General features: G+C 38.9%; 1 protein-coding gene and 1 non-coding gene across 2 annotated transcripts in view; both read left to right on the top strand.

Moving 5' to 3' along the window:
• Positions 1-20,780, top strand: part of Cpd (carboxypeptidase D) — a 70,753-nt gene that overhangs the window by 1,403 nt on the left and 48,570 nt on the right. The window contains 1 exon segment of the mRNA XM_048366445.1: positions 5,346-5,593. Coding sequence (XP_048222402.1) covers positions 5,346-5,593 — 248 coding nt within the window.
• Positions 8,519-8,621, top strand: LOC125366615. The gene has a single exon (XR_007213909.1). It is a non-coding gene; the product is annotated as a small nucleolar RNA U13 (small nucleolar RNA).

Below are 20,780 nucleotides of genomic sequence, written 5' to 3'. Positions count from 1 at the left end.
CCAGGGTGTTCCTCTTGATATTTGACAGGGACTGGCTCTCTTCCAGTCTTTGCCTCTATCACTGTGCACATGGACTGAGCTCTGGAACTTGCCCAGACCTGAGAGCCACTTCATTTCTGATGTCAACTGTACAGCTTATTCTTGGGCCCCAGCAGAATAAGTGATTGCCACACATAAACCACACCCAGATCATGTGTGAGATCTAAAAAATTGAAAAAGAAATAGAAGTATGGGGACTTTAAGAAGTTCATATGTAACAAGAGAATATTATAAACATAGGAGATGTTTAGTGTTGAGTCTTACAGCAACTGTTTCCACTGGCAAGTTGTGTGTGGACTGCAATAATATGGACAGACTCTAGAAGGGGGAGAACTTGACCTGAGCCTTGAGAGAGGGGTGGGCTTAATAGCAAAGAGGAGGAGAGGAATAAAGAAGTACTGACTCCCAGGGAATTGTCTGAAGTGGACACGTTCCTCTTTTTCAAGCATTGGCTTTGGCAGTATCTTAATAAGGGTTTTGAAACAGTAGTTAATCTTAGCATCTTGATGTGAAGATTTTTGAGTAGCAGGTAAGATAAAGACATTTCTCTAAAGGAGACAGAATCATTTCTTCCATCAGATTTCCATCATAAATATGAGATCTACAAAATTCATGGGCCATTATGACACTTCTAGATTGTTTTTGTCTTCTACCTTCCTTTTTACTACTCTTTAGAAGATCCTTTGTAGATATTTAATTCCATAGTACTTATTGCCAGAATCTGTGATGACCAGGACTTTTCTGAGATGAACTATCAACTACATACATGGCTTCTATAACTTAAGTATTTGGTTTTCTTTTGTGCTGGAGGGAAGGGGAGGGGGCAGAACTGGGGTTTGAACTCAGAGCCTTGTGCTTTCTAGGCAGATGCTCTACCACTTGAATCACTCCCCCAGACCTACTTTTTGTGTTTAAAATCACAATACCTGCAGGAATTTTTTTGTTCCGTATTAGTTATTGGTGTGCCCCCCCCCCCCCAGGAGAAAATTTTGGTGTAAATCACTTAAGGCTATACAGGAAGCCTTAAGTTTAAGTCTGGAACCAAAAATTCACTGTCTACTCCTTCATATCACTAGTACTTAGTAATGATGAGTTATGCTCTGATCTGGTTAATTCAGAAGATTTGTGAAGATTTTCAAAGTTCATGTGAGTCAGTTGGTATTACGAAAGAGTTGTTTTGTTTTGTGGTAATGGATACTCTAATCATACCCAATCACTTTTTCAGGCACATTTTAATAAAAAAAAGAAGTATGTGATTATATAGGATAAAGAGTGCATCTGTCTATAACCTCAGTCTTCAAAATCAAAATATGAATTCTCTAATGAGTAATAACAAAGGACTGTTTTGTAAATAAAGTTAAGTACATAGTACACACACAGTTTGAAATTGGTACCTAAATAATAATTATGGATGGGATATTAAAAACAAGGCTGAGTCAGGCACTGGCAGCTCATGCCTGTAGTCCTAGCTACTCAGGAAGCTGAGATCTGAGGCTCATGGTTCAAAGCCAGGATGGGCAGCAAAGTCCATGAGGTACTTTTCTCCAGATAATCACCAGAAAACTGGAAGTAGAGTTGTGGCTCAAAGTAGTAAAGCACTAGCCTTGAGCAAAAAGAGCTGAAAAAATGTGCCTAGGCCCTGAGTTCATACCTCATAACCTACAAAACAATACAAAACAACAGAAGAAAAACCTCAGCAACAAAAACCCCAAACAGTCTATATGAGAAAATGGGCTTTCTTTTCGTGTATTCTTTAAAGAAAATCATTTGAGGGCTGGGAATGTGCCTAGTGGTAAAGTGCTCGCCCTGTATATATGAAGCCCTGGGTTTGATTCTTCAGCACCACATATATAGAAAAAGCCAGAAGTGGTGCTGTGGCTCAAGTGGCAGAGTGCTAGCCCTGAGCAAAAAGAAGCCAGGGACAGTGCTCAGGCCCTGAGTTCAAGACCCAGGACTGGCAAAAGAAAAAAGAAAATAATTTGAGTAAAGCTCTTTTTGTAATTGTTCTTTTTGTTTTATTTTGAATATTTTGACACAGGGTCTCTTTTTGTAGCTGTGGCTGGCCTAGAATTTGGTATGGGGCTTAGGCTGGCTATAAACTCACCTTTCTTCTGCCTCTCTCTCCCAAGTGCTGGGATTACAGGTGTATACCACTACACTGAGTGTAGTGTGTGTGTGTGTGTGTGTGTGTGTGTGTGTGCGTGCGTGCGTGCCGGTCCTAGGGCTTGAGCTGAGGGCCTGGGCCCTGTCCCTGAACTTAACTTTGCTCAAGGCTAGTGCTCTACCACTTGAGCCAAAGCTCCACTTCTGCTTTTTTGATAGTTAATTGGAGATAAGATTCTTCAATGATCCTCAAATCTTAGCTTCCTGAGTATTTATGATTACATGTGTAAACTGCCAGTGCCTGGCAATAATTTCTTAATATCTTATTCCCAGATTGTTTATTAAAAATAAATTTGCTAGGTATACACCAGACTCTGGGGGCCATCCTCAGCATTGAAAAAAAGAAAAGAAAAAGATTTTTGCTACTTCAAATATGTAAGCTTCTAAGATTTATAGCCCCTTATATTTCCAGTCAAACTTCAGGGTCTGACAGGCACTCTACCACTAAGCTACACCCCTATTTCCAATTTTTTGGTATATTTATGATGAGCCTTACCACAGTGTTGGGGGTGGGTAAAGTATTTTTGAGAGTAGTATATGTCTACAGTTTTCTGAATCTTTGTAGTTTTTAGCCATCTGAGGTAATTTTTTTTTTTTTTAGTTATTTGCAAGGCATTTTGGGAAACATGATAGAGTAAGGAAGATCTTGGGTTAGAGGCGCGACTCAAGTGGTTGAGCACCTGCCTAAACAAGTGCAAGGCTCTGAGTTCAAATCCCAGTACTGTCCCCTATCTCCCAAAAATGTTAGAGTAAAAAAGATTTTTATTTATTTATTTGGTCAGTCATGGGGCTTGAACTCAGGGCCTGGGAGCTCTCCCTGAGCTTTTCTGCTCAAGGCTAATGCTCTACCACTTTGAGCCACAGCTCCACTTCCAGTTTTCTGGTGGTTAATTGGAGATAAAAGTCTCATGAACTTTCCTGCCCTGGCTGGCTTTGAACTGTGATCCTCAGATCTCAGCCTCCTGAGCCACCAGTGCGGAGCGAGTTGGGAAGATTGAATTGACCTTTACCACTAAATAGTAGACTGCAAATATCTCACCATTCTAAAAATATTTGGTCAGGACATTTTAGCATGTCTGGGAGGCATTACAAGAAATGTTGAACAAAATTAAAAACAGCATTTAGTAGAAAATCTTGGATTTTGAAGTTTTAATTAAAAAAATTAAAAAGTAGCCTGCTTCATCTAGAATATTCAGGACTTTTTTGTTGTTGTCATTGTTCATAATGTATTCTTAGTGCCTAGAACAGTGAACAGCTCATAGTTGATATTAAAAAGATATGTATTGCTAAATGGAGTGCCTGAACTTGGGACCAGCCTTCTTAAAGCATTCCCAAGGTCAGTAGATCAAAAGGTACGTAAATTATTTTAAAACACAAACGAGAGTAAATTGTTAATAGCTTAGCTATGGGAGAGAGGTGGGTAGGGCAGATTTAGGAAGTTACAAAGGGTACCTCATGATTGTTTTGTGTCATTCTATCTGTGTTGTTCTGTCACCTAAGAGTGGGTGGTAGGTATAGGAAATAGAATGACCGTGGGTATGGTTGTCATTCCCTGGCATCCTGCTAGAGATAGTAACATAGTTTGTTGAGATAGTTTGTTGAGAAGGAGCTATAAAGCAGTCATTGTGCCCAAAGATGTTTCATGTATATTATCTTAGTTTTTAATAACAACTCTGGGAAATAGTAACATTAATTACCATTTTACAGATGGGAGAGAAATTGGAGTTTATTGAGTTTAGAGGCGATAACTTCTGGTTTTGGTATTGTTGAGCAACAGTTCTGGGAGACTGAATGTTCTCACCCATATTTTCAAGGCTTCAAGAGCATACTATTACCACTACACCAAGTGGTATCTCTGGTGTCTGGAAATGTGTTAATTATAATTGTATTACTTTTCAGCAAGTCTCTTTATAGTCTCATGTTTAATCACAGTCATCATTGGCTAATTCTTCCTTGTGATAAATGAAGTCCATATTGTAATTTTTATTGTTTGATCTCCTTTGGGATGGTGCTGATGATGCTTAAAATAACATTTTGAATTAGACATATGATTGATTTAATTTTCTTTCAAACATATAGAAAGTAATACTACTAATCAACCCCCTTTAGAATTTTTGAGAGTTAATTTCAACCACAGAAGCTAGGCAGATGGAAGAAAAACTAGAATACAAAGAGAAAAATGTTTAATCCCTACTCACAGCAATACATTGAACTGTTATGTAGAGGAAAGAGGCATAACTAGAATGTATGTGTTTATCTTTAGTTTTTTTTTAATATAAAAGGAATCCTTTCATATAACTATATTTGCAAATTTGATCACATTACGAATTATTCACTTACAAGTAGAAACAGTGGGGCACTAGTGGCTCAAGTCTGTAATTTTAGCAACTCAGTGAGTGAAGATCACAGTTCAAAGCCATCCCAGGCAGGAAAATCTGTAAGACTTATTTCCTGTTAACCACCAAAAAAGCTAGAAGTGGAGCTGTGGTTCACGTTATAAAGCATTAACCTCGAGCAAAAAAGCTCAGGGACAGGGCTCAAGGACTGGCCACAAAAAAAGTAGAAGCATAGATCTGGGGTATAGCTCAGTGATAGCTAGTGTGGGTAGCATTCAAGTGACTTTGTGTGTGCTTCATAGCATGGATGCATGCACACACATGGACGAGTAAATATCATTTTGGTGGTGCTTAGGTTTGAACTTGGGTCTTGCACTGATTAGGCAGTCACTCTACCATTTGAGCCAGCCCTAGCTAATGGTAGAAAATTCTTAAAGTTCCTGTGATTAGCTTGAAATGTAAAGCTGCTTGGTTCCCCCCCCCCCCACTACCACTTGGAATTACTAGGGATTGAACCAAGACCTTGTGCGCTTTTTTTTTTATTGCTGTCAGTAATAGTTAACTTATAACAGCTGATAGAATTGTCTTCTAAGTCTGTAAGAGAGATATTGAGTTCATCTATGGGCCTGGGGGCTAGAACTTAGTGGTAGAGCACTTGCCTAGCCATGTGCCAGACCCTGGGCTTCACCCCAGCACCAAACAACAAAGAAAAAAAGATGAACCCATTTATAAATGATGGTGTAGAATTTTAATACTGAATTTCAAATACATGATATTGAAATATGTCATTTGATTGTGTTTTCAAAGGTTTGTGCTTTCTGGAAACCTCCATGGTGGCTCCGTGGTAGCAAGCTATCCTTTTGATGACTCACCAGAACATAAAGCCACTGGAGTCTATAGCAAAACCTCAGATGATGAAGTCTTTAAGTACTTAGCAAAGGCTTATGCTTCAAACCACCCCATAATGAAAACCGGAGAGCCTCACTGTCCAGGAGATGAAGATGAAACTTTCAAAGATGGGATCACAAATGGTGCACATTGGTATGATGTGGAAGGTATGCAAAGCACTGAGCTCACTATATTTTCTCCTTATTTTTTGAAATTTTCAAACCTACAGTAAAATGAAAGACTAAATACTTATATATCCAGTATTTAAATTAACTTACTGTTAGCATACCACATACAGCTCGCCTCCTCATGTCCACACATAGCCACACCCCCTCCAAAACCAAAATCATTTGCCAAATTGTCCAAAATAGGTTGTGGATTTCATGACACTTCACCTCTGAGTTCCTCATTGTATATACTTAGGTACAAGGACATTTTTCAGTATAACCATATACCAGGATCATAACTGAGAAATCAATAGTAATTCAGTCCATCCATCCATCCATCCACCCACCTACCCCACCCATCCATTCATCCATCATAGTTGTCTATCTACTTACTATACCTCACATTTCCCCTCTTTTCACAAAACATTCTTTCAACTCCTTTTCTTCAGATCTAGGATCCAGTCAAGGTTCAAGCATTGTAATTTGACTCTGGTAAAGAGTACAGACTAGTTGTCCTATGAAACATTCCATATTGTGGATTTGATACTTTAATTTTGTGGGGTTTTTTTTGCTGGTCCTGGGGCTTGAACTCTGGGCCTGGATACTGTCTCTGGGCTCCTTTTGTTTAAGGCTAGCACTCTACCTCCTGAGCCACTGTGCCATTTATGGTTTTTTGTGTGATTAATTGGAGATAATTGACTTTCTTGCCTGAGCTGGCTTCAAATCATGATCCTCAGTTCTCAGCCTCCTGACCTAGCTAAGTTTACAGAAGTAAGTTACCAACACCCAGCTTGATACTTTTATATGTTAAAATTCAGATTTAATTTTCCAGTAAGACCATTATACAGACTGCATCACATCTTATCAGAAGATAAATAAAGTCATCTATACAAGTAGCTAAGTTGGGCTGCTTGGCTAATATGTTGATTGCCAACTAGATAGCTGCTTTTAATATAAGACACATTTTCCTTTTATATTTTAATCTGTGGAGTGATCATAGAAAATTTTTTTTTCTAGTTTTAAGGTTTGAACTCAGGGTCTCATGCTTGCTAGGCTTGTGCTTTACCAGTTGAGCCATGACTCCAGCTTTGCTTTTTGCTGATTATTTTGGAGATGGAGTCCAGTAAACTTTTCATTCGGGGCTCATTTTGAACTGTGATCTGTCAGATTTCAGCCTCCTGAATAGCCAGGATTATAGGCATAAGTCACTAGTGCCCAGCATATGTGTGGATGTATATTATATATCTATATAATATTTATGTAAGTACATGTATATGTACATATTCATATATTTTTAAGAAAAAAGTTGCTGTTTTAGTCTTTTTTCCCACCTAATAGGTCAAAGTCACTTCAGGGGCTTTTGAAAGCTAGGTAAGAACTTTTATCACTGGCTACATTCCCAGCCAAACCATTTTAGCTAGTGTGTGTGTGTGTGTGTGTGTGTATGCTTGCATGTACACTAGTTCTGGAGCTTGAATTTAAAGCCTGAGCACTGTCTCTGAGCTTTTTTTGCTTAAGGCTAGTGCTTTACCACTTTGAGCCAAAGCTCCACTTCTGGCTTTTTCAGTTATTAATTCAAGATAATGAGAGAATGTCCCAGATTTTCCTGTCCTGGCTGGCTTTGAACCACAATCCTCAGATCTCAGCCTCCTGAGTTGCTAGGATTACAGGCATGAACCACCAGTGCTTAGCTAAAATTCTATTTATTATTTTATTTTATTTTTATATTTTTGTTGCTGGCCCTGGGCTTGAATTCAGGGCCTGAGCCCTGTCCCTGAATTTTTATGCTCAAGAGTAGCACTCTACCACTTGAACCATAGCTCCACTTCTAGTTTTTTTGGTGTTTTTAATTGGAGATAAGAGTCTCATGGACTTTTCTGCCTGGGCTGGCTTTGAACTGTAGTCCTCAGATCTCAGCTAAGATTACGGTCATGAACTACCAGCATCCAGTAAAATACTGTTTTTAAAAGAATTATTAAACTAATCTTGAATTACTTATCTTTCCTTTTTAAATGTTGTGAAAACAGCTATTGTTCCTTTAAACTTTTCAGCTTCTCTGTGCTCAAGGCTAGCACTCTACCACTTGAGCCACAGCACCACTTCCAGCTTTTTCTGTTTATGTGGTGCTGAGGAATTGGACCCAGGACTTCATGTTCGCTAGGCAAGCACTCTTCTGCTAAGCCACATTCCCAGCCCATTAGTACAAACATTTTCTAGTTGAATCTATAGTGAAATGCCTTTGGTCTTCCTTACCATGTTTTTAGCAGTCTCATTATATCAGGTCTTAAGTAATATCTATCAATGTGTGCCTTTATTTAAACTTTTGAATTACTTTTTGACTTATGTCAAGCATATAAAAAATGAGTCCCGGGGCTGGGGATATAGCCTAGTGGCAAGAGTGCCTGCCTCGGATACACGAGGCCCTAGGTTCGATTCCCCAGCACCACATATACAGAAAATGGCCAGAAGCGGCACTGTGGCTCAAGTGGCAGAGTGCTAGCCTTGAGCCGGAAGAAGCCAGGGACAGTGCTCAGGCCCTGAGTCCAAGGCCCAGGACTGGCAAAAAAAAAAAAAAAATGAGTCCCAAGTTTAGGGATTTAATAACTCCTAGATTTCCTGATCCTGTTCTAGTTTCTGTCTTTGTTTTTTACTCTAAACAAGCATTTTCGCTTGGAATATGTAGAAGCCAAATTCCCCCCATAATAGGTAATCAACTAGATAAAATGTATAAAGTTTGTATTTCAATCTGAACTGATAGTTTTGTGAGTTAGTTAATTCATTAATTTGAGATGCATGATGCTATTTAGATAATAGGTTGGCAAATAATATATGTTTTTGGAAAAAATTCTAAAGGGTTGGAAAATAATCTCTAATTGATAATTGAATGAAGAACAGAAATCTACTACTTTAGAAATAAATGTTCTGATCCTTTTCCAGTTCATAAGTGTGGTGATTGGGTTCTCACGTGCTTGCGTGATGTACCTCCCTCTAAACCTTGTTGCGACATGAGTACATTATCCATATGACATGAAAAAAACAAAAGAAGTAAATATCCTGCCTTCACAGAAAGTGAGTAAGGCACAGAATATTTGGTTAAACCAATTGTTAGATTTTTATGATTTTTTCAGATATCTCTAAGGAAACAATTTTGCTGCTACTATTTTTTTTAAGCCTTTGTGAACATTTCTTTTTTGATGATAGAAACAATTCTGAGTTTCTCAGATCATGGTATTGTGAAATAGGTGATCAATGACAAATATCAATTGAAACTTTTTTTTTTGCCAGTCCTGGGGCTTGAACTCAGGGCCTGAGCACTGTCCCTGGCTTCTTTTTGCTCAAGGCTAGCACTCTACAACTTGAGCCACAGTGCTGCTTCTGGCTTTTTATATATATATGTGGTGCTGAGGAATTGAACCCAGGGCTTCATGTGTATGAGGCAAGCACCTTACCACTAGGCCATATTCACAGCCCCACTGCTACTGTTTTTATTATTTTTATGAGGATCACTTTCTCTCTTGTTTTAGCTGGACAGTCAGGACTGTTTTATGTTATTTCTGTAATAGCTAGCTTCTCTTCCTACCTTACAAAATATTACATAGTTTCTTCTTAAAGAGGAAGCTGTGAGGGTTTTAGTCATTTCGACAGGGCAGAGTCATTTTGTTTACTTTCTGCAGGACTGCAGTAAGATATTATGACACCTTGTGACTTAGCTTGAGTTCAGACTTGGTTATCCTGGACTGATTTTAGTGTTACTCTCTATGATGTGTTAGGAATTCTAGCTCAAAGAACTACAGACTTTTAGAACTGAAAGTGAATATAGATCTTGATATAGATCTAGTGTAGTCCTTCTGTTTTTATGGAAATTCGGGGCTCTAGAGAGGAAATAACTTATGTAATTTAATTATTCATTTAGCAAACATTTACTGAGTACCTGCCATGTCTCATATTCTGTATCAGGCCATAGGGACACAATAAGAAAAAAAGGAAGAGTTCCTATTTACAGTGATTGTATATGATCCACCTCTACAGAGTTGACTTAGCACATTTACCTGCTTGTGTAGGTGGCCTTTTTTCTCTCAACATGCCTTCCAAATATTCAAGATCATTTAAAGAATGACTAATGCAGTGAGGCCTGTGAACAGCATTGCTCATCTGCCACAGACTGGTTACTGTGAGTCTCAGTAGGACTTGTATTGTTTTGGTTTTTGTTCCAGTTCAAGGTTTGAACTCAGGACCTAGGAGCTGTCCCTGAGCCTTTTCACTCAAGGGTAGTGCTCTACCACTTGAGCCACAGCTCTACTCTGGCTATTATGGTGGTTAATTGGAAATAAGAGCCTCACAGAATTTCTTGTCCAGACTGACTTCAAACCACAGTTCTCAGATCTCAGCCTTCTGAGTAGCTAGGATTACAGGCATGAGCCACTAATGCCTGGTGTAGATTTGTTCATTGTTTGTTTTGTTTTGTTTTTGCCAGTCCTGGGGCTTGAACTTAGGGCCTGAGCACTGTCCCTGACTTCTTTTTGCTCAAGGCTAGCACTCTACCACTTGAGCCACAGTGCTGCTTCTGGCTTTTTTTTTTTTTTATATATGTGGTGCTGAGGAATCAAACCCAGGGCTTCATGTGTATGAGGCAAGCACTTTGCCACTAGGCCATATTCCCAGCCTAGATTTGTTCATTTTGAAGAACTGCCATCTGTAAAATTTATGAAAGGTCAAGTGACCCAAGATAATGTGTAATTGAAATTAATGGTCCAAAAGTCACCATTGTGTATAAGTTTTCTTAGCCAAAATATCATTATATTCTCTCCCCTGCAGATAGAAAATCACTAGAAGGCAGCATAATATAGTGGCTGAGAGCAGAGGTTTGGAATCTTACTAGTATAGATTTGAATCTCAATTCTGTCTTTTCTTTTTCTTTTTTTTTTTTTTTTTGCCAGTCCTGGGGCTTGGACTCAGAGCCTAAGCACTGTACCTGGCTTCTTTTCCTCAAGTTTAGCACTGTACCACTTGAGCCACAGCACTACTTCCCGCTTTTTCTGTGTATGTGGTACCGAGGAATTCAACCTAGAGCTTCATGCATGCTAGGCATGCAATCTACCACTAGGCCAAACTTCTGGCCCTGTCTTGTCTTGTCTCTGTGCATGTGTGTGCAAGAGTGTGCACATGTATGTGTGTAAGAGAAATGTATGTATGTAAATAAGGGTACTGTATTTTATCTGACTGATGCTCAGGTGAGGACTACCTTAAGCACTTAGTTCAGCATCAGTCACTATAGCTAACAGCTCTTATTTCTGCTAGTATTTGGACTTCATGGACTCAGGGACTTTTCTGTTATCTGCTTTTCTATTTCCAGCACATAGAAGCATGCCAGGTATATAGAAGGTAAACAATAAGACTTTTTTTTTTTTTGTGAGCACAGTGGCACATGCTTGTAACATCAACACTGGGGAGCTGAGGCCAGAGGATCATAAGGTTAAAGCTAGCCCAGGCAATTTTCAGACCATATTGGGCTAGGGCTATACAGTAAGATCTTTTTTCAAAAAAATAATAAGTAAATAAAAAAGCCTTTCTTAAAAAATGAATTTTTGGGCTGGGAATATGGCCTAGTGGTAAAGTGCTAGTCTCATATACATGAAGCCCTGGGTTTGATTCCTCAGCACCACATATATAGAAAAAGCCGGCAGTGGTGCTGTGGCACAAGTGGTAGAGCACTAGCCTTGAGCAAAAATAAGCCAGGGACAGTGCTCAGGCCCTGAGTTCAAGCCCAGGACTGGCAGAAAAACAAAATAAAACAAAAAATGATTTTGTGCCATCTGAGAAATGAATACATAAGTCTAGACTTATTTTCCCTAGGGGGGAAAACAAAATAGTTCATACTCGGACAAAATAAACTTACTCTGCTAGTAGATCCTAGATCAGAGCATTTTTTTTCTTCCAGGGCTAAAGATCATGCACCAGGACCCTATACATGCTAAGCAAGTGCTCTACCAATTGAACTATATCCTCAGCCATATTTTCAACCTTTTTTTCTTTACTAGCAACTTCTAATATGAAATACCTTCTAGTTGTTTATATGCATTTCATGTATGTATATAACTAAAATAATTTCATGAAATGGTACTTAACTTTGTAATGTGTTCTGGTAGCATTTCTTTTGCTTATCTATCTATCTATCTATCTATCTATCTATCTATCTATCTATCTTATCTATCTGGGGCAGTACTGGCACTTGAACTTGGGGCCCGGGCTCTGTCCCTGAACATTTTGCTCAAGGCTCTACCACTTGAGCCACAGCTCCACTTCTGGCATTTTATAGTTAACTGGAGATAAAAGTCTCATATACTTTTCCTGCCTGAGCTGACTTCAACCCCAATTCTCAGATCTTGGCCTATGAGTAGCTAGGATTACAGGCATGAACCACCAGTGCCTGGCACCTTCATTTTCTTAAAAGAGTGTATCCAAATTCACTGATAGACTTCACAACACACTAATGGATTAATGACCTACGCCTTGCAAAAAAACAATGGTAGAATGGTAGCATTTATTAACTTTCAAATAAAAAATGGAAACAAAACACCTTCAAATTACATGTGCTAACTGTTTTTTCCCTAGCTTGTTTATGTTTCAGTCATTTCCAGGGAAGACTGAACCACAATGTAGATCAGATTGTCTTCCCTGTAACTTGAATGAGTATTATAATAGGAAGTTAGTCAGAAATACAGTTGTTGGCTGGGTGTAGTGACTCATGCCTGTAATCCTAACAACCAAGGAGGTAAACATTGGGAGGATTGTGGTTTGAGGCTAGCCTGGACAAAAAGTTCTCTAGATCCCATCTCAACTGAAAATGCTAGACATAGTGATATGTGCCTGTCATCCTAGCTACATGGGACATGTACATAGTACTGAAGTTCAGGCTCACCCCTGGGCGGAAAGTGGAACCCTTTTTTAAAAATAATAGGGGTCTTCTATTTTTGCTGGTCTCATTTATTTTAGTAGGATTAGTAGGATGAGTCTAAACTTCAGAGTCTGATTCAGCCTATATTCCTGGCCTCATCTTTTATTGCTCCTGCACCACTGACGACTTGTCCTTCCTCCAGAACCTGCACCTTTCTATGTGGGGCTGCATTCTGTCTAGATTGTTTTCTTCTAGGTTAGCTGCGCCTCCCCTGAAGCTTCTTCTGTGATAATGGCTACTCTCCTGCCTTCCCGGAGCCTTTTGTTTTTATCATCTTTTAACGCTCACCCACTTGGCTTGGACAGAGTGGTATGATTCATTTTGAAGTTATATTGGTGTAAAATGCATTGGAAGGTACACAGTCTTAGGGAAAGGGAGACTAGGGAGGCTTTTGTACAGATTTGAAATGAGATTGTTTTTAGAGACAAGGACTTTATCTGCTGGGACACATGAGAACCAAAAGGGAATATGAAAGATATAAGAAATTGTGCAAGAATTGCAGGGTTGACCACTGATATCAAGGAGTTATTACCTGGAGAATTTTAGGCCTGCATAAGTGTGAATAATAGGAATGGGGAAAATTCTTTGGAGGGGTGAATGAGTGAGTGTGTGTGTTCTTTTTGTAGGAGAAAAGTGAAAATTGGAGGTAGTTCCTGATGTCAAAACTCCCCCATTGGGCATTTAGGAACTAGAGCCTGAATGAGAATTCAGGATGAGAAGGAGACTTAGAAGATGTGAGATGGGCGGACAAAGTATATGGCAGAGTACAAGATTTCCAAGGTTGAATTGATATTGCTTCCTGGCACATTTTAATTGTGTGGAGCCAGAAATTTAAGTAGAACATTTATGTAAATGAACAGATGGGTGATTTCTCACCTTCTCATGCCTCCAAAGTCTGGCATTTTGGACCACCATGTTTTCTTTTAGGAGTGCTGACAATTCAAATACTAATTCACAGCCTGTTCGTGTTTTAAGAGTACAACTGATAATCAAATATGCCTTGCGAAGTGCTCTTGGTCTCCTCTAATCTTGTACATTAAAGAACAGGTTCAGTTGCTTCCTCCCTTTTTCTTTCCCTTTTTTAATTTAAATTAGAGTGTTGCTTGATTTTTTTTTTTTAAAGGAAAGCCAAAATCACACTCAGCAGGATATTAACTTTTGCTTCTACTTGAGTTAAGGATTTGCTTTAGTAAACTGAAATACAAAGCTGATATAAAATCTGACATTTAGGAGCTGTGCACTTGAGTACTTTATAATATGGTAATAACTCCTGGAAGGTTGAGAATTAAACACTGAAATATCAGGGTTTGACCTCCAGTTCTTCAAAATTCATACCTATAAATTGAGATCTGTTCGCCCCCCCCTCCTTTTTTTTTCTTGGCTAACTCAGCAGATAGGAAAGAGGAAATGCTGTTAGAGAGCTGTGTAGAAGTACTGTTGAACAGAAAACAAAGGGGCATGATCTCCCTGATATATGACTGTTAACAAAGGGAGATGGAGAGACAGTAGAGACCAAGTCTGTGAACACTGTATATGTGCTTGATACATTGTATACTGCATATGGGTCTACCTGACCTAGACAAGGGATGGGAAAACAGGTTGTAAGATATCACAAGAAATGTACACAATGCCCTACTATGTAACTGCACCCTCTTTGCACAGCACCTTGTAAAAAAAAAAAATTTATGTTCAATTGATAATAAAAAAAAAATTTAAAAAAAAAAAAAAAAAAAAAAAAAAGAAGTACTGTTGACTAAGTTAGACCTAATACCAGACATAGGACTGTGTAATTTAGCTTAGCTCTAAAGTCATACCATTAGCAAATATATATCTAGTAGGAGTGGTGAAGGAAGTGATTTTTCACAAGATAAGTTGCTCAGAATACAAAGACTAAGTCTAGTTAAGATTTGGGTCAATTTGTATTTAAACATTGGGAATGGGTGGGATTTTAAAAAGGGCAACCTCTCCTTTTCTATTCATTTGCTTTAGTTTTTCCATTTCTTTTGTGTGTGTGTGTGTGTGTGTGTGTGTGTGCACACGCGCATGTGTTTAAGTATCTTGCTTTTAAAAATATCTCAGGGAGTATAGAATTATCACTTACTAACTCATTAGTTGTCTGTAAAGAAACTGGCCAGAGTTAGAATTGTGTGAAATTCTCTGTCTTTTGAAAAACAGAGTTGTACTCCTTTATATACACTTTGGCTTTCCTAGGCTTTAGGTGCCTATGATCAACCATGGTCTAAAAGTTCCAGGCATAAAAATTCATAAGCTATCAATTGTGCACTGTCCTGAGTGGCATGAGGAACTCTTGTGTTGTCTTGCTCAGAACACGAACTGTAACCATGCTATATATGCTACGCCCTTGATAGTCTCTGTTTCTGATACCTGACCAGATAGCGCAATGCTTGAGTTCATGTCACCCTCCCACAGTAGCCCAGTGCTACTGTCATCTCACATCACCATAAAAAGAAAGGTGAGTGCAGTGTAATAAGATGCTAGAAGAAACTACATTCACATAACTTTTATTACTGTATAATGTTCTAATTGTTCTACTTTATTATTGTTAACCTCTTACTCTGCCTGATTAATAAATTGATTTGGACTTTGTCTTTGGCGTTGTATGTATAGGAAAAAGCATAGCATATATATGGCTTGGTATTTTCCTTGATTCAGGCATTTGTTTGGGTTCTTGGAACATATCCCCCACAGTTAAGGGACTTCTGTGGTATTACACTGTAAACTTAAAATGGAATTGCTTATCCACATTCCTATACTCTAAAAGGCTTTTCTTATAAAAATTGTTTTGGCTGGTAGCCTGGCTCAAATGGTAGAGTATTTGCCTAGCAAGCACCAGACCCTGAGTTCAAACCCCCATACTTTAGAAAAAAAAAATAGTTTTCTTGTAAGAGATTAATAGGATTCTTGCATGATACAATTTAATAATAATTGGCCTGCCAGGGCAATTTTAATAAAAGCTTGTTATATTTTAAGTCTCACACTAAAGGTTGAGCTACTTTTTTTTTTCTACTGGCTTTCTGCTTGAGGCAGAAGAATAAATCATTAGTATCTTTATGTTTGCTTGTTTTGTTGTTGTTGGTGGTGTGTGTGGGTGTGTGTGTGCGCGCGTGTCCTGGTGTGCTAGTACTATGGCTTGAACTAAGGGCCAGAGCACTGACCCTTAGCCTTTTCATTTCTGGATACCACTCTACCACTTGAGTCACAGCTCCACTTTGGGCTTTTTGATGATTCATTGGAGATAAGAATGTTACAGACTTTCCTGCCTGGGCTGGTTTAGAACCAGGATCCTCAGATTTCAGCCTCCTGAGTAGTTAGGATTAAGGGCATAAGCCATCAGCACCTGGCTTCCTGTACTTTAAGATATGCAATACATTATTATACAGGAACAATCCCCTACTTCTGTTTTCACTACAGTGATCTTGCTTTAAAGAGAAAGAACTAATAAATTCAACCTTACAGTCAAATGCTTGCAGGGTGCCAGTGGCTTATTGGTATAATCCTAGCTACTCAGAAGGCTGAGATCTAAGAATCCAGGTTCAAAGCCAGCCCTGGCAGGAAAGTCTGTGAGATTCTTATCTCCAAATAATTACCCAAAAGCTGGAAATGGAGTTGTGGCTCAAATAGTAGCACACTAGCCTTAAGCAAAAATACTCAAGGACATTGCCTAGGCAGCAAGTTCAAGCCCCAGTCCTGCACTACACACAAACATAAATTTCAAAAAGCATGCACATGAAGATTAGTTTTGAGACAAATAGATTGGAAGAATTTAATTGGCTTGAATAGTATATTCTCTGATTAGAAGATTTAGCCACCAATAACTATTAGTATTGGTATTGACCACTATTGGTTATAGCATGGGACAGATTTTAATGTTTACTCTTGAGTCTTGTTCACTGTAATTGGTAAAGGGATGAAGGAATAATAAATTTCATTGTACATTGCATTCATTTATTTCTGTTTTTTTTTTTGTTTTTTCTTGCCAGTCCTGAGGCTTGAACTCAGGGCCTGAGCACTGTCCCTGGCTTCTTTTTGCTCAAGGCTAGCATTCTACCACTTGAGCCACAGCACCACTTCTGGCCTTTTCTATATATGTGTTGCTGAGGAATCGAACCAAGGCTTCATGTATATGAAGCAAGCACTTTACCACTAGGTCATATTCCCAGCCCTCATTCATTTATTTCTGAGCATTAAAAAAAACTGGGTTGGTGTGCTGCGTGTCTCTGGTGTGAGGAGTGGCAGCCCGCCACTCCTCCATACCTTACCACCATTCCCTTTGTCATCCCCTTTTATATTGTACTTTTCATACATATGGTATCTCTATGCATTGAAAACTCACCCGATTTTTACTTTGAAATGTATTTCATTGTCTACAGAATTTAGGGAGAGAGAGAGAGAGTTTCTTTTCTTCTTCTGTACAATGCTGGGGATCAAACATAGGGCCCTGTCCATGCTAGATCAGCATTCAACCATTAGCTACACTCTTCAGCCCTTGTGTTTTTGAGACCAGGCCTCATTGTATAGCCCAGGCTTGCCTAGGACTCTATATGTACCCCATGCTGGTCTCTAACTTGATAGACTGTTGCCTCTACCTTCAGTGCTGAGATTATAGGTGTGCACTACCACACCATGCTAAAAATATTTTTTTTATTTATTTACTTATTTATTTTGCCAGTCCTGGGGCTTGGACTCAGGGCCTGAGCATTGTCCCTGGCTTCTTTTTGCTCAAGGCTAGCACTCTGCCACTTGAGCCACAGCGCCACTTCTGGCCTTTTCTATATATGTGGTACTGAGGAATGGAAGCCAGGGCTTCATGTATACAAGGCGAACACTTTACCACTATGCCATGTTCCCAGCCCTAAAAATATTTTATTATATTTACATTATGTTGAAGTTTTTCTTCCATATATTGAAGTTGGAGGTTTCTCTCATATTATTTCTCTTTTTCCTGAAGAACTTTAAGAATTTCTTTTAAGGCAAATCTAATTGCATTGAGTTCTTGTAGCTTTCCCTCACTGAATGTGTATTTTTCCCTTGTTCTTGAAGGGTATTATTATCATTGTCAGTCATGGGGCTTGAACTCAGGGCCTAGGCACTGTCCCTGAGCTCTTTTGCTCAAGGCAAGTGCTCTACCACCTTGAGCCACAGCGCTACTTGCAGATTTCTGGTGGTTAATTGGAGATGAGTCTCACAGATTTTCCTGCCAGAGCTGGCTTCGAACTGTGAATCTCAGATCTCAGCCTTCTGACTAGCTAGGATTACTACAGGTATGAGCCGGATCTGAAAAGTATTTTTATTGGGTATAAAACTCTGGGTGATAGATTGACAGCCTTTAGTTGTGTTTGTTTGCTTTTTCGAAAGCTTTAAAAATGTCTGTGCCATTTCTTGCCTCCATGGCTTTTGCTGAGAAGCTTACAGTCATCCTGCCCCCCTGCATTGTTTTCTCAGCTACTTTCAAGGATCTTTTTCTTTGTCTTTTGATTTTTAAATTTACTTATTTACTGGGACTGTTTCTTGCTATGTACCCATTGCTGGCCTTGAACTGGTAATTCTCCTGTCTCAGCAGTCCTTCCCCCCTCCTCCTCTAATTGCTGAGATTACAAGTGTGTACCATTACCATACTGGCTTAAGGAAGTTTTAAATTGGTTATTTTTCAGTTATGAAATTTCCAGTTTATTATTTCTATGTGTTCTGTTTAATTTCATTTTAAGAATGTTTAATATTCTTTTTTTTTTTTTTGCCAGTCCTGGGGCTTGAACTCAGGGCCCGAGCACTGTTCCTGGCTTCCTTTTTGCTCAAGGCTCTACCACTTGAGCCACAGCACCTCTTCTGGCTTTTACTGCTTAAGTGGTGCTGAGGAATCTAACCCAGGGGTTCATGCATGCTAGGCAAGCACTCTACCGCTAAGCCACATTCCCAGCCCCAAGAATGTTTAATATTCTTTGGAGCATAAGTGTAACAAAGATCAGTTAGATGATTCTAACATGTGGGTCATCTTGTACTTAATATTGCTCCTTATTGAGATTTTACCTCTTAAAATGTCAAATAATTCTGAAATACATTCTGAAATACATTCTGGACTTTTTTCTGCTTGGAATTTAAAAGAATACATATATATTTATATATACATTATTGTTATTAGAAGGGTGATATACAGAGGGGTTATAGTTACATAAGTCAGGTAATTAATACATTTCTTTTTTGGACAATGCTACCCCTTCCCTCACTCTCTCCTAATTTTTCTCTCCTGTCCCTACCCACAAGTTGTATAGTTTATTTCCAACATAGTATCTAATGAGTTACTGCTGCTGCATTTGTTCACCTTTAGTCCCACCCTTTCTATGCTTTCTCTTAGACTCCCAAAGACAGATAAACAAGACAAAATGTAAAGAAAACAAAAATAGCAAAAAAAAATGAAACCCTTTTTCTATTTCTTGTAGATCATTTTGATGTATATTATTTTATATGATCATATGCACATTGTTATTGCGCCTTTGTGATCCTCTCCTTTGGTCTCACTGAGTGAATGTGTAGAGACCTGTATAATTTATCATATCTCATTGAATTTTTTTTGGTCTTTTAGCATCCACTGTGTTTACTTGTAGATTTATAGACACATTCTAGTTACCACAATTGAGAGAAATTATGTAACCTATGTTTTCTTTGTATCTGGCTTACTTCACTTAATTTTTTCCAAGTCTTTCTATTTCCTTACAAATGGTTCAATATTGTTCTTTCTGATGGAAGAATAGAATGCCATTGTGGATATATACCACATTTTCTTGATCCAGTCACATTCTGGACATTTTGAATCTTAGAAGATTTGAGTTTTGGCCAGATGCCAATGGCTACTTAGGAAGCTGAGGTCTGAGGATCATGGTTCAAAGCCAGCATGGGCAGAAAAGTCCTCGAGACTCTTATCTCCAGTAAACTATTCAGAAAAAGTGGGAAGTGGGGCTATGGCTCAAGTGGTAGAGCACTTGTCTTGAGCACAAAAAGGCCCGGGGACAGCACTCAGGCCCTGAGTTTAATCCCTAGGACCAGCAAAAAGATAAATAAAAAAGATTCGAGTTTTGTTATGCTGTCTTGTCTGGTTTTTGTGTCCGCCCTTGTCTATCCCCTACAATTCCCCTATATAACCCAGGGCTTCCTGCATACTAGGCAAGTACATCATCACTGGGCTACAGCCCAGATCCTGAGTCTTATTTAAATAAATTGTTTTAATTTTTTTTGTTTGTTCTAGCAGGGAATGACCTAGTTTGGTTCAGCCACAGATTTTGACTTGCTCCTGTGGCCTGTGGTTTTGATGTCATTGCTGTCTTCAAAGCCTTTATGGTGGTGTTGAGATCTGTCCTGTGTGTATACCACTCAGGTGTCAGTGTAGGAACTAGGCACTGGCTGCTCTGAAGTTTGATTCTTAGTGGTTTGGTTATGCTATTAAAGGTCACACACACACACACGATTCAAGAGAAAGCCAGGACTTCATGGACACCTGTGTGATTCCTTTTGTAAGTTTCTTCAGATCTACAACATCACCAAGTCTCTGTCTCCCAGGGTCTCCTAAAAGAAATGATAAATCAGGACATGAAAGAGATGCTTTTGTGGAAAAGAAGGGATGTGCACTATCATTAGTCATCAGGAAAATACAAGTTAAAACCACAGTGAGACACCACTGCTCACCCAGTAGACTGCCCAAAATTTATAAAAGCTGGGCCAGTTGCTTGAGAAACTTACTAGGTGATGCAGAACACATGGAATGTTAATACATTGCTGGTGGGATTGTAAGAACGGGACAACCAGCACTTTGAAAACAAACAACTTTCAAATCTAAACTTACCTATGACTCACCATGTCGCTCCTACATGTTTACCATATTAAGATCTATGCACAGCTTTGTTCATAATCACCAAAAAAAATCAAAACAGCTGCTATATTTATCACCTGGAGAATGGGTAAACAAATTGTACTACATCAATACATTAGAATACTTAGTAATAAAAAGTACTATTTATATGTGCAACAACTTGGGTGAATCTCAAAAGCATGCTGCTAGGTAAAGTAGCTCACCCTTGTAATCCCAGCTACTCAAAAGATGGAGAACTGGATGGATGCTGTTTAAGGTCAGCCTAGGCAAAAAATTAGCTGAGATCTTCTCTCTGTACGCCCCTCCCCACATCTCAGCAAAGAAACGGATGGGGATGTGGTGGCCCACACCTG

The sequence above is a fragment of the Perognathus longimembris genome, chromosome 17 (assembly GCF_023159225.1).
Source record: "Perognathus longimembris pacificus isolate PPM17 chromosome 17, ASM2315922v1, whole genome shotgun sequence".
Taxonomy (NCBI): Eukaryota; Metazoa; Chordata; class Mammalia; order Rodentia; family Heteromyidae; genus Perognathus; species Perognathus longimembris.
The sequence above is the reverse complement of the archived record's forward strand: the minus strand, read 5'-3'. Positions and strand labels throughout refer to the sequence as shown.